Source organism: Chaetodon auriga, chromosome 3 (assembly GCF_051107435.1).
Source record: "Chaetodon auriga isolate fChaAug3 chromosome 3, fChaAug3.hap1, whole genome shotgun sequence".
Taxonomy (NCBI): Eukaryota; Metazoa; Chordata; class Actinopteri; order Chaetodontiformes; family Chaetodontidae; genus Chaetodon; species Chaetodon auriga.
Genome location: NC_135076.1, coordinates 11,241,703 through 11,256,257, shown reverse-complemented (window position 1 = coordinate 11,256,257; position 14,555 = coordinate 11,241,703). Strand labels below are relative to the sequence as shown.

The 14,555-nt window shown below is 43.4% G+C and overlaps 1 protein-coding gene across 1 annotated transcript in view; it reads right to left on the bottom strand.

Annotated features, from left to right (window-relative positions):
• The window catches only part of cachd1 (cache domain containing 1), an 81,142-nt gene that overhangs the window by 49,346 nt on the left and 17,241 nt on the right, over positions 1-14,555 (bottom strand). The window contains exon 2 of the mRNA XM_076724237.1: positions 79-141. Within this exon, the coding sequence (XP_076580352.1) occupies positions 79-141 (63 nt within the window). The remainder of the gene's footprint in view (positions 1-78; positions 142-14,555) is intronic.

Here is a 14,555-nt window from a genome sequence, read left to right as displayed (position 1 = left end):
AACACACGCCAGCCATGACGCATGCATGCACAAACAGGCACGCACACACAGAGGAAAGGAAAAGCCTTTGTTACTCACCTGCTGCACTTCTGTCTCTCCGTTTGATGTCTTCTCGGTGTACACAAACGAGTTGAAAATCCTCTGCGGGGAGACAGAGAGAGGAGGCAGAGACAGTGAGGTCAGATCAGGAGGAATGCAGGAGATTCAGATCCAATAACTGAAAACCATCACCTGAGGAAAAGTATTGGCAGAGTTCCTTCATAGAGATAGATTTTGGTTTCAGGTGTTGTTGAGCAGAGCTCTTTGTTATGAACACTCTGGGATTTCATCTATAAAAAGCCTCAAAAAGACGACTGCTGAAGAACTTTTTCCCAGTGGAAGTCAACAAACTATTGCATTATTATTACAAGGTTAACGAATACTTCAAGCGCTCACACCTTCTTACGTTCGGTGCCACGACTACACTTCCTCACATTTGTGAAGTCCAGTGAAACCATTTAGAGGCTGCGTGCCATTCTTACCAATTAAGCAGCTATAATGAAGCTGCCACAGGGGCTGGGTGTTGGAGTTTGAGTGCAGCTCAAGATCACTATTTATGGCTATCACAAAGCACCAAAAGCTGGAAATAAATGCAGCAGATTCTCATTCTTCATTTATTCTTTACACATTTTTTCCTCATAATTTTATCTTGTTCTTTATTGAGGTTTTATTATTTTGAGCTCTTTATGGCCATTTCTTAAGCAATGATATTATATACACTGATGTATCTGATAAACCTGGCTTATTTTGTTCAACAATATAGGAGGAAAATCACGCAAATTCATCAAATAACCAATCAAGTAAGAGCACTGCTTCTGGAGGCCGCACCACAACAGCTGAATTAGGAGAATTTGAATGATATCTTGTCCTGGTCGGACTGTTACAAAGCTGAACATCTACAAGCAAACAAAACCAGCAACAGACACCTGTTAACCTGTTCCACTGTCATGTAAATCAACACTGTGCCCATCACACTCGATGAGTTTCTGCCAGGGTAATAACAAGTAAAGGAAGTGATGGTGCCAACCTTGTCTACACAATCTACATCCATGTCTGCCCATGTTAGCCTCTGGTTTCAGAGTTACATGTAGAAACGTGACAGTGGAACAGTTCATCATGACCTTGGTGATTGTGCAAAGAAAAGACATTTCACGTTTAAAACATATCTGTGAGCACTCTCGGCCATCCGGGTCGCTGAGTATCTAAATCTACAGACAAAGGCGACAGAGGGGAAGCATGAGAGGCTTTATATCATCAAGAATCTGCAGAAAGTTCACTCCGTTTCACTAAACCAGCACATTCACTCTGAGGAGAAAATCCAGAGTTCAAAGAATTCAGCAAACCTTACTACTAGATAAACTGTGCCAAGTGTAACTAAATACTGAAAACAAAACTTCCTTTCCAATGGCAGCGCAGGGCCTTAGTATTGTGTATTCTGGCTCACTGGCTCACTGGCACATCTGAATGTGATGAAAGCATCATTAATGTTGTTAGCCACACCTGTGCTTCTCCTGCTATGACAAGTCAAATTTTTCAATAGAGACCAGTCATATGTAATTTACAACATCGTGGCAGACGAGATATAAACTAAGCGGCTGATTGCTTCAATGATGTATTTACAGGCGGGTGGTGTTGCATTATGGTAGTGCCTAACAAAATATTTTGTGAATACAGCTAATTAACACCCAACCTGCATTCACTGCCTTCCAAGTTACCTTCTTGAGTCTAGATCCAGAGTGAGGCAGCAGACTTAACATTCGAGTGATGGATTTCTCTGCTCAGACAGGTGCATCTGGAGCCATTTTATTACTGGTCCATAGAGAAAGATAAACCTGGTGATCTGCCAAAACAACCAACCCATAGACCCAGACAGTACGGTTCTGTCATTCACATCAGCTGCGAGGTCGGGGAGGAAAATGCGTCACCTGTCTGAATCTGGAGGTCAGCCACAACACAAAATGAAGGTTTTCATGAGCCTGATGTTAAGTTTCCCCCTTCACCTTCCAGACTGAAACATTTTAATAGTCCCTGATTTATATTGTTAAGTGAATAGGAAGCAGAACGCCACATTAAGGCATGGAGAGAATGAGTCCTGGTGTGACCTCAGCCTGAACACACGCTAAGAGAAACGTTCTAAGAGCTGCCGTGCGCGCGCACACGCACACACACCACTCAGATAGTCTCCTGGGTCCCATCAGCTAAACATTCTCTTTCTTACTTCCTGACACACACACGCACACTTTCCAAACACAGGCAGCAGCACTCTGTGGCAGCTACAAACAGACTAAAACTAATGTTTGTGTTGAGGCAGCAGGTAGGCAGGCAGGTGTTTCACTGTAAGCCACCCCTCTGCACACAAAGCCTTAAATTACCTGGTTCCACACGGCAACCGTTTCCTGCTGCCTGTCCGCACCTTTTGTAAGGCACATTCCGGAGGACACCAATTACCCAGAATGCACCACATCACAACGAACCTGGAGCGGATTCACTATAGACTGTTATTGTCGAGCCTTGGCTGCACTTCAACACCTTTCAACAGATCTTTGCAAAGCATAACAAAACAAAGCAACACTGGTTTCACACAGTTAAAGGGAAAGGTGAGCAGTTCCTTAAAGACGCTGTACATCCACTGAACATCAGGAGAACCTGACAGGATGCCTAAAAAATACTTAATTTTTTATTTTTTGCACTAGCTCTTGCAAAGAAAAGCAGTTTAATGGCACCATTTGAAAGCAGGGCTAGTAATTACTGATTATTTCATTATCCATTCATTTGCCACATACTAATGGATTGATCCTTTGGTATATAAAACGTAGAAAATAATGGAAAACATACATCACAATTTCACGATCTTGTGTTTGATGAACAGCAGAAAACACACAGATATTTAGGTTCCAATAATGCGAGAAATTCTGACATTTGAGAAGCAGACTTAAACGATCACTTGATTATCAAAACAGCTGGCAATCAATGTTCTGTCAATGAAGTAATTGATTAATTGCCTGATAATTGTAGCTCTAACAGGAAGACACCTTCATAGAATAAAAGGAAATGTAAACAAACAGAGATCCAAAGTCAGGTAGTGACTGAAAAATAAACGCATGCAGCTACAAAAAAGCTACACTGAATCTCCTCACAACGCGCCCTTCTGGGCCATAATTAAGCCATTCAGCTAAGGCTCTTGATAAAGTATCAAATGTAATTTCTGAAAATTGAATTACGTCTGATTTGGCCTATAATTGCAGTTTGGCATAAGCACAAATACTGCCGACTGCCGATGTGTCTTCAGCTGAACTTCGACAAAGAGCTCAGTTTTAATCCTGTTTGTCTAAATGTCAGCAGCTCTCCTTATGACTGGTTTTGAGCACTTTCTTTCTTTTTACAGTGGCATGAGACCAACACACAAGGGCTATACAAACAGTTTCATTATGTTATTATTACAAATACACACACACACACACACACACACACACACACACACACACACACACACAGCTGCATATTTCACTACTGAGTTATTTACAAAGTGCAAAACCAAGCCCAGACTACTGTTCCACACCCTTCTTAGTGGAAAAAAAAGAGAAAGTCCAAGATGTAGGACTGTCAAATAAACAGGAACAAGCACACACAAACAGAGCTTCCACTACTGAGCAGGAAGCATGTGCTCTCAAAACACTACACCAACAAAAGAGAGGGACAATGGGGGGATATCTAGGCGCTGAAATGGAGGAATACTTTGTTTCCATTAAGCCAGCAAGTCTGAAAAATTGGCAACAAATCGTGTAGAGAGAGAAAACTCCTGTTGTTGATTAGCCACAGGTTAGCTGTCTTTCCCCCAGTGCCTCGAGTGTTTGTTGTTGGAGCTGCTTTGCGGTTTTCACAGCTATGTAGCAGCCAGTGAGGAATGCTCAGCTCTGAAACCTGAGAGGCCTGAGGCTGCCTAGGCCACCGTGGGCCCGTGGCCTCCCCTGACCCATAATCAAACACTGAAACGTACACAGTCCCATACACACCAGCACAGAGCCACACACAGACAAGTACGCAGTGTCAGGGGGTGCACTCACACTTCCCCAGACACCTTACAAGGCTGGGCAGTATAGAAGAAATAAACATGAGAGACACCAGAGGATGAGAAAAATCAACACTTCATTATCCAGTGGATGTCCAGCACACTGCTGGGGAGACAGACAGCACTTTTTAGGAGAGATCTGAGCATTCTGGTAGAAATCTGACTTTGTTAATGTGTTTCAGCGTTGTTTAGAAAAAACTATACAAGAAATCCCACAACAGCATTAGAAATAGAGACAGAGCCCAACATATAACATACTAACATCTGTATAGTGTCTAACGTGTTTGAGCAGCGGGAAGCTACCACATTTTCCTGAAGACACTCCATCTTGAGCAGCAACTGCATGAACACTTTTTGACACCTCATTTGTCAAGCTGTGGAATAAAATCATTTTGCAGCAATAACATGTCGAGTGCACATACAGTAGTGATCCAACTGGATGACTAATGAACCAAAGTTCCAAACAAGTCAGCCCAGCTCTTCACAGAAGGTCCAAAATCTGTTTTCTGTCCAATGCAAAGTCACAGGGAGCACCTTAAAGGTTCCCTGTGGACTTTTAGACGCAGGGGCACTATTCTGCTGACCTGCAGGTGGCAGAGACGTGCCAAGATCGATTTGCAGTGACTCCCGAAATGGCAAATATGATCGTTGCAGAATACCAAAGTCCTGTTGTTTGACCCATCCATGCCACCTGGATGCAAACAGGGACTTTCTTGCTCTTTATACTACATCACTCAACATCTTCCACTGCTCCTGTCATAATCACTATGGCCACAAGAGGTCACTGCCCAACAATTGACGTAAACATGGATCAAAACGAGCTGCTTGCACAGTCAACCTGTCCAGTCACTTTCTCTGGCGAGAGCAGGCTGTGCAAACAATATTGAATTTCAAATACTTTTAAAAAAGTCCACTAATTTTTTGTGAGGAGAGGAGTGCAATCGGCATGTTCCAATAGAGCTCAAGTGTACGCACAATGGGTCCTGGTGGGTAAATGAATGTAAACACAACTTCTGTTTGTTGTAAGGAAACCAAACGGGAACATTTAAGAGCCTCTGGATCCAAACAGGCAGCTCTCAACACTCAGCTCACAAGAAATGCATTCAAACTCCTGTCCACTGATCACAGAGCAGCAGCCTTTGTCTCATTAGGCCAGTGTTTAAATCCATCCACTTTGGGGTTAATCCTCGCCACCGACGACTGGTTCACATGAACGACTCAACCCGAGCAGAAGCTCAACCAGTTACAGAGATGGATCCCAGAACCTGTGTTGTTTCAGTCCTCTATTTGTTATGATGATACTGGCTTGTTGGCTTAATCCAGACTTCTGATTTAACCTGCTCCCCTCTCAATTACAGCAAAAGAAGAGGATTAAGATTGAGCAGATTTACACAAAACATGAAAACATTTGCAAACCTGTCAAGAATTAGCATCCATCATGGGCTTTAAGACATATTGTTGATGAGTCCCAGGCAAAACCACACTCATCCTTCATCATTTGTCATTCTGTCTTGGCCCCCCAGTCCTCCACTGTTATAGCGGCTTATTTCAATAGTTAGACCATGGGAACCCTCCATGTATACAGCATCCATTTAATTGGGCCTACCTCTTCAGCTCCTCTGTCAGGCTCTCTTGGGGATGCCATAAACTACCCCAAGAGGCTCTTCTCCTTTAAAGAGCCTCTTTTGTTCTTAGTGGGTCAGAGAATAAAATGCAGACAGGGGATACCAGGCCAAAGGCGGAGACTCTGAGAGTCAGTCCTGTACGTTTTTTGGGAAAAACACACACATCTAGGCATGCAGACAGAGTAAGAGAGAAGTGAGGGAAAGATGGAGCCGTCTGTGCAGAAGTGAAGAAGAGAGTGAGTGAGGAAGGAAAGGAAAAAGGAAGGCAGGAAAGAGCAAGAGAGGAAGTTGGGGCCAACTGCAGTGGTAGGCCTGAATAGGGAATACACCTATTAGCAACTCCCCCATCTTCAAAGGCCAGAGTGGAGCCGTAAACCACACTAATCTGGAACTGGACTGGAGAGCACATACACCCACACACACATGCACACACACCCATTAATCCCATCTTTAGGGCTTGTTGATCAGTGGTCCAAGGTTTATCTGTGAACACACTGGAGGGCAAAACGGGAAGATCACTTGGGTGGGGCACATCTCGAATGTGTCAGTGTGTGTGAGCAAGTCAAAGTGTCTATGTGCCCATGTGCAGACTGTGAATGTGGGCTCTGCATAGACACACACGCACAAGCGTACATATGTGGGGCTCACCGACTGCTGTCACTGCAGGCTTCTGACAGGAGGAAATTTCTATGAATGTGAACGTCTCTCTCACACACACACACACACACACACACACACACACACACACACACACACACACACACACACACTAGGCGGCAGTGTAGATGTTTTGGAGCTGTAAGGCCTGAGAGATTGGTTTCCATACAACTGACAGATAAAAGCCAAAAGCCCAAGGGAGAGTAACTGCTGCTTCCTCCATGCTGCTGGTATACAGCTCAGCTCCCTCCTTCCTTCACTGCTTTATCCCCCCCCTTGGCTTCTCCTCTCTCCCTCCCTCCCTCCCTCCCCGCCCCCAGCCAACTCTCCGCTCATTGCACAACAAAGAACTGGAGCTGGGGATGCAGCATCGGAGCTTCTCCTCTGATGTGCATGTGTGTTGTTTGGGTTTTTTTTTTTTTTTTTTTTCTTTTTTTTCCTAGACTCTTTGCCATGTCTCCATCCCCAACCTCGCCCTCCCCTCTCCATTTTTTTCCAAACACTACAAAGCAGAGTCAGGAAACAGACACCTGGGAGAGGGAGAGAGAGAGAGAGAGAGAGAGAGAGAGAGAGAGAGAGAGAGAGAGAGAGAGAGAGAGAGAGAGAGGGAGGGGGAGAGGGAGGGGGAGAGAGAGCTCAGTTTTTGTATTTTCGCAATAGAACACAAAAAGTCTGAAATAATTGCACCTGCAGTTTACAGCTCCATAACACATAGACCAGAACCACAGAAGAAAAGCGCATTTGTATTCATTCATTTGTCTGTGGAGATAAACCTGGTGAACTAACCACAGAAATGCTTTGAAAGGCTTCACTGTGTTTCCTATCAATTATAACTATGCACAACACAACCTCAGCACAGTTAGAAACCAGATAACAGATGCAATTCCACCTCTGGTGAATTTTTTCACTGGGCTCGAACACAGCGGCTCTATTGACTTTAATTTCTCTTCGCTTCAGTCAGAAGGAAGTTGGCTGAAAGCGTGGCTCTCTTTTAATCAGTGGTTAACCTTCATCAAGGTTACAGGTTTTGAAAAGGAGACTGGTCAAACTTATTGCACCATTCAGCTGTTAACCACCAGTGAGGACAACAGGATTTTGAAGCTGCACTCATCAACATTTGTGTGACTTTATGTCATACAACTCTACAACACATGGCAGGCAAATCCGGTGCAAATGTCCACAGTAGGCTTCAGTGACTGTGGAATGAATCTAAACTCATCAAGGTTAAGGCCAAAGCACCGTAAAGAAGAAGAAAAAAGAAGGGGTTTGCGCAGGAAGAGACATGTCAAACGTGGATCTCTGAATGTCACTGTAATGGCCACAGAGAAACCAAACCCTCGCTAATTAAGTGCATCTCTATTTCAACGCAGTGGAATAGGTTCGCTAATTAAACGACTAGCCGTCTGCCAACTGCTTGCTGCTGCATTTAGAGGGTGCTGGGGGTCAATTAAATTTGCTTGAATCTAACTAACGGACAACCTGAGGCAATGTCTCCAGATCCCCGGCCCACACACTGCGTTAATGTGGGGAGTGCATGCATGCGTGCAGCCTGCTAGTCAAAGGCTTGGAACTCCATGGATAGCTCTGATTTACTGTGTTCCATTTTCAATCCTCTATGCGTGCATGTGTGTGCTTGTGGATGTTCATGTGCGCTTGAAAAAGTGGCAAAAACAGAGGGGATTGCTGCCACATGCAGAAATGATTTCTCATATCTTCATGAAAACATAACTTGGTTGTCATAATAATGTGACTTCAAACTGTAATGGATAAAATGCTTCAATGTTGTTTTCTAAGGCACACTCTAGATCCCAGGCTGCATTGGGTGCTTCACAGAAAGACTGAATGATGGCACATCCATGCCTCCCTCCCACACTGCTACTGCTAAGATACTGATACGCTGATTTCAGTCAAAGTAAAACTGAGAAACAAAGTACAACGAATGCATCGTCTGTATCAGAATCTGATGTAGGACTATGAACACCTGCTGCGCCCACACCGCCTCCCAACGTGAACAATGGGCTTTGCAGGAAAGTCGTGCCACATCTGTGAGTTGCCTGAAATTTTTGAAAACGCTACAAAAATATAACCAAGCACATTGCAATTTAGTGGGCCCTGATCCAAGCACTGAGGGCGTGGTGGTGGTTTCAGCCTGCTGTCCTGGTATCCAGCTTTGAGACATAAAGTGAACTCTGGGAACCCTTTCAACATCTGACAAGTCCAAGACTTGTGTCACACTGACCACATATGATGGCTTTTCAATGTGGAGCAACTTACAAAACAGCAACAGATAACAGTTTTTCTACTGAATTCTATTTCGCATGAACAGTCATCACCCAAAATGGTTTGACGCCTTCTTGAAGAGGAATGCCATTTACAGAAGAGTGGTAACGTGCACATTTACCACTTAACTGTGTGTGTTATTTCACTTAACTGAGAGCAACAACATATTGATCTAGCTGCCAGAAAAAGCAGAGAGAGACCTGGACTATGAAATGTATTTCAAAGTTTTAGGAAATATTCCCTGATGGTGCGAAGTATAAAGACCCCACCTCTGATACAGATGTCTAACAGATGAGTCCTGATACAAACACAAACATTCAACAGAAAGATCTGTTCAGCAGCTGTATGGTTTTGGTAAGAAACTCCGGCTCACCCTTATAGTTCTGTATTAGGACTTCAATAATAAATGTGTTTTTTCATATAATCCACAGTCCAAAACCAAAAAACATTCAGTTTACTACAAGACCGTGAAGCAAATTCACACATTTTAGAACCTGGAATGATCAAATGTTTCACATTTTTGCATGAAAATACCTTAAATGATTTGATTATCAAACAGTTTTTTATTCCTTTCAATCAGCTGATTACTCTACTTACTGTTGCAGTCCAACTCTGTGCAGTTGGGGTTGCATTTCATTTGACTGGTTCCACATATTTTAACGCTGAAACCAACAACTTCAAATATTTTATTTTTGTTGCTTGTCAGATTTATTTAATTAACAAGCCTGAAAACTCAAAAGTGACTATGCTCCAAAGAAAAGTTCAAGAAAAGCCATAGCGCCGCTGTCGTACTGTACTCAACTCCCCAAAAGGAACAAAGAGAGACCTATACGTGCTTTTAACTCACATCTACAGATGGTATAGATATTATTCACGTGAAATGCTGGAGAGCAAAGACCTCTAACTGGGCCTTTCTTTATCTCCCTCTCCCTCACTCAACCAGGGTCTCGTCCAGTCCAATGTGGTGGGAGGGTGAAGCCTGTCAGCTATCGGGTGCTGTGGTTCTGAAATAACAAGACCCCCTTTTGTCCAAACAGCACTGGGGCCAAGAGAGAGAGAGTCACCGCCACGCATATCCCAACAGCCTCCCCACCACCCCTACACCTACCCGAGAGACTCTCAGCCTTGGCCTGGGATGTTTGCTCTCCCTCTCCACCAGACAGGATATAATGCTTTCCACATGTGAGAGAAAAAAGGGAGGGAATGGAGGATGGAAGAGAGAAGAAGGGAGGAGAGAGGGGACAACAGAACTGTGGAAAAGTGGGGTGGGGTCAGAGGAGAGCAGTAAAGAGAAGAGAAAGACACCAGAATCGTGGTTTGATAAGAGCTTCTCTACACCAAAGCCGAGCTCCTTGTGAATTCAGATGTAAAATCAGAATATCCTCTGGTATTTTAGCCTTTATTTGATAGCTGGTAATAAAGAGAGGCAGTAAAATCTGAGAGAAGCAGGGGAGAGGAGTGAACCAAGGACATTAGAGGTACAAATGATCCATCATGACGGATATTATGACTACTGGCATGGATCCCATAAACATTTCAATGCATTTCACTGCATTTGGTTAATGCAACCAAGCAGCTTTGCACCAGTGAAAAAGACCTTTGTATTTTTGTTGGCTGGATTTGTCTTTTTTTTTTTTCCCCCATTTGCAATTGTGAATTCAAATGAGTGTTCTGCAGCCAACTCAAGACACACAATGATGTTTAAATTAATAAAAAGATGGAGGTAAATCAAGAGTGAAAATGACTGTAGGAGACCCACGGAGCAGACATTTTACCGTCTCGTCTCTGTGAAATTCAGCGTACTTCTAGGATGTCGGCTATTGCCCCATTTAGCTCTCCTGCAGGACAAAGGATGGTAATGAACCAACTGAATTGTGGCTTCGCTTCACTCTGAAAATAAGCCATTGTGACTCAAATGAGAGACATAATCTGGCATCTTAGTGGGAGCAAATGAGGTTTCTGCCTTTCTCTCTCTCTTTGGGTCTTTAGAAACAATGAATGTTGTGGGCACTCACCATCAAACAGAGCGAACTGAGGGTAGAAAGGAGAGTGGACAGGATAACACTGATATCTTACCTAGTATATAGTGCATAGAGTGCATGTGGTAAGGGGCATAGCGTGCAGATCATTACCTTAGTTTCCCCCACACAAGGCCCTTTGATGTCAGAGGAGTTGAGTCATTAAAAGAAGGCCGCAGGCCACAGTAACCATGCACTAATCATACTCGACTAATTAGAAATACTAAAATTTAATGGGAAAAAACAAATCCTTGATAGTAGCATTCTCAATTTTTTTTAGCACTATGCAAAATTCATGATCTAAGGTACCAGACAAGCCATTTTCTATATTGGAATATACCATACACAGCTCTAAAGACATGCCAGAGTCCACACAGATTTTCTCTACTTTTTGGATTTCAGCCTGAAAGCAGCAACACATACAGCATGTAGCAGCAGTAGAGCCAAGCCAGCAGTGCATTATGGGAATAGCAACTTGCTGTTAAAGTGGAGCCAATGTGAAAACTTTCCAAAGACAGATCAAAGCCGCATACCTGAGCACCTCCATTAAGCTGATAAAATCTAGGCGTGAAGGAGGATGAAAACAAAACCTCACACACTGCTGTCAAATAAGTTCAGCACAGGAATGCAAGATAATGAGAAAATTCAGCGTTTCATAGAGGATTTGGATGTTTCTCTCCATATCAAGACGTCCATAAATGACGGTGTTTGGTTTACACAACATGACTGAGACTGAAAGGCAAAGGAGGATTGGAGTTAAACCAGCATTCACTGTGCAGCCATGCACTTTAGGTCATCGATGATGTGTAAATCTTGTAAATAACTGGGGACTCTAGCAATTAGTTGAAAGTACTGTGCTCATTTCATACGACCGACTTCACATCAAGAATGCTAGTAAATGACTGTGGGGATCGGGGTGAGGGAGTACAAACTAAAAAAGAACCTCTGCTGCAAATCATGGTTGGCTGATGTTTACTATACATTCCTTTAACTATTACTTGTGGCCTATGGTGGGCTCACGGGCATGTTTACAATGGATACTGACACGGGGGGGGGGGGGTTGGGGGGGGCAGGACAACCTCTTTCAGAATCAATGGCTTCAAGTAAGATGACAAATGACATGACTGAAGCAAACAGGCAGCACAGCACTGGAAACCAAGCAACAGTCTCACAAACACTTAACCTCTGGACTGGGCCTGAGCCATCTCAGGACCCGGTGCCAGCCTGCCAGCAGCCTCTGGCACCGCAAGTCTCAGTCACACGCTAATGATACACCCTGCCAAGGCCAAAACTTCATACTGACCCCTTGGAGATGTCAAAAAGATCAGAGAGAGTGTGTGAAAGACCGGAGACTGATAAACTAGAGGTTCAGGTCACAGAAAAGGCAGCGAAAGAGAAACACAGAGCAAAGGGCTCATCGCCCAGCGTCAATAAATCCTGAACTTTGATATACGCTTCCTGCCAAAAGAGCCCCGCTCCCAGCCAAGCGAGAGGATGTTCAGATGGGGCGCCTGCACTGTCTGCGCTGGATTATCTGCACATTCCTACGCTGTGGACTCATCTGTAAGGCTTTCACTTGCAGTTTACAAGCATCAGTACTCATCAACACATAAGTCACACTGTCGATAAATTGGTGCAAATGTAAAGAAAATAAAATGCGGCATTCACAATGTGAAGAAGATGGGGTTTTTTTTTCAACTTAAAAAAAAAAACACTTAAAAATGGGAGGTGGTGAAACCAAATTATGACCATTAGATAAGGGAAAGTCAAAAAAGAGAGAGAGGAAGAGCAAGAAGAATAAGGAGAGTAGAAACAACCAGAGCAGGTCATAAAAAGTGTGTGAGAGTTTATGTGTGTGTATCTCAGACAGGTGAGTGTGAAAGAGCAGCAGGAAAAAAAGAAGATGAAAAGACAAACAGATCGGAGATATGGGGAAGAGATAAAGAAGAGAGAGGACACGGGACAGGGAGGAAAAAAGTTCCCGGGGTGGTCTCCTTCTCAGGTTTCTGAGCATGATGTGAGATCATGTCTGGCCACTGTTAGAAGGTCTCTCTACAGACAGGGCGCTTTGTTCTACTGCATGTATTCTTAGGTCAGTTACACGCACTGATTAATAGAAGCATGGCTCGCTCGCAGAGAGGCCTAAAGCTACACGCGATACCGGCTTTGCCTTTGCCAAGCCAAACTAGTGCAGCCTGGTCCTGCTGACCCTTGTGTTGACACCAATAACCTGGAATTAACCAGCAACAGCAGTCTGGAAGAAATGGGTCAAATGTCATGTGTTTGTGTGTGAAAGTGATACGACATACACGCACACACGTTTACCAGTTTTTAAATGCAACTGCAACCCTGATTCTAAAAAGTTTGGACGCTGTAAAATATAAATAAAACAGAATGTGACAATCAGCTAATGCTTTCTGACATATAGTCTATTGAAAACAATACAAAGGCAATATAATCAATGTTTGACCTTTGTCTGCATTGCTTATTCTGAGTTTGATGCAGCAACACGTTTCAAACAAGTTGGGAGAGGAGCAACAAAAGACTGGGAAAGTTGTGGAATGCTCCAAAAACACCTGTTTGGATCATTCCACAGGTAAACAGGTTGACTGGTAACAGGTGATAGTGTCATGATTGGGTATGAAAGAGGCATCCTGGAAAGGCTCAGTCGTTCACAAGCAAGGATTTCATCTGTTTTACTAGAAATGAACATCATAAGCTTAATGGGGGCAGGGCGTATTGCAGGACTGCTGTATAGGAGCTTTCTGTTTTGCTAGCTTGGAGTATTAATTAATGCCATCAGCTAGGCTAGTTCAGTGATGAAAATGCTGATTTCGCAGGCTCTAAGAGACAGCAAGAAACATGCAGATAGTTTTTAGTTTATTTGCAAATTTTTTTAAGATATGAGAGACTTCGGCTGCCACCACCATGAATTGGAGGTAAACTGAATTTGTTTGTGCTGGCCAAAACACTGAAAAATCTCTCCAGAAACAACGTTTTCATTTCAAACGTTTTCATCTGGACTATTCCTTCAACGGAAGATAGTCCACACTGAACTCCCCCATAGACTCAGAGCATTCCCCTGACATGTGATCAGGACAGCAAGTATCAACCATAACACATTAATGACAACGTGGCAAAAAAAAAAAAACACACCTGTGACTATTACTAATATAAAATGCCATTACTGAGCACAGTAATGCATACATAGCGTAACACAGCACAGCATCAATCTTTATGACATGAGATGATTAACTGGATACAGGATTTGTGTTGGCTCCTCAGCGTGCCGAGGGAGGCAACCTGGGAGCTGTGGTGAGGAAGGAAAACATCAGCCCATGCTTGGCTAAATTACAGATATACAAGCACATTTATGTGCATTCATATTGACTCACATAAAAATGACGAACTTCAACAAATGCATCATGCATCTAATGGCAAATAACAGCTTATACAGCATGACACACTGAAAAACTTTTTCACTGTAATTTCACGTCTGACCTGTGTACATGGTCAGTGCTCTACAGCTGCATGCATGCACACACACACACACACACACACACACACACACACACACACACACACAAGTAAATTAAAAGGAGGACAGTTTATGAGTTGTGACCCTCACTTGCGGCAGGAAACCACAATGCCAAAGTACACACGTAAAATACATGCACATACACAAATCTCTCTGTGCTATCGTCCAGATGCAGTTCAGTAACTCCCAAACACAATTTGTGTCAGAGAGCTGTCTCAAAAGTCTGCAGAAGAGCCTGAGAGACACATACAGAGTAGAACAGGGTGCAAGGGAACAAAGAAAGAGAGAAAGAAAATAAAGGATGAAGAGAAAGAGGAAGAATGATGGAC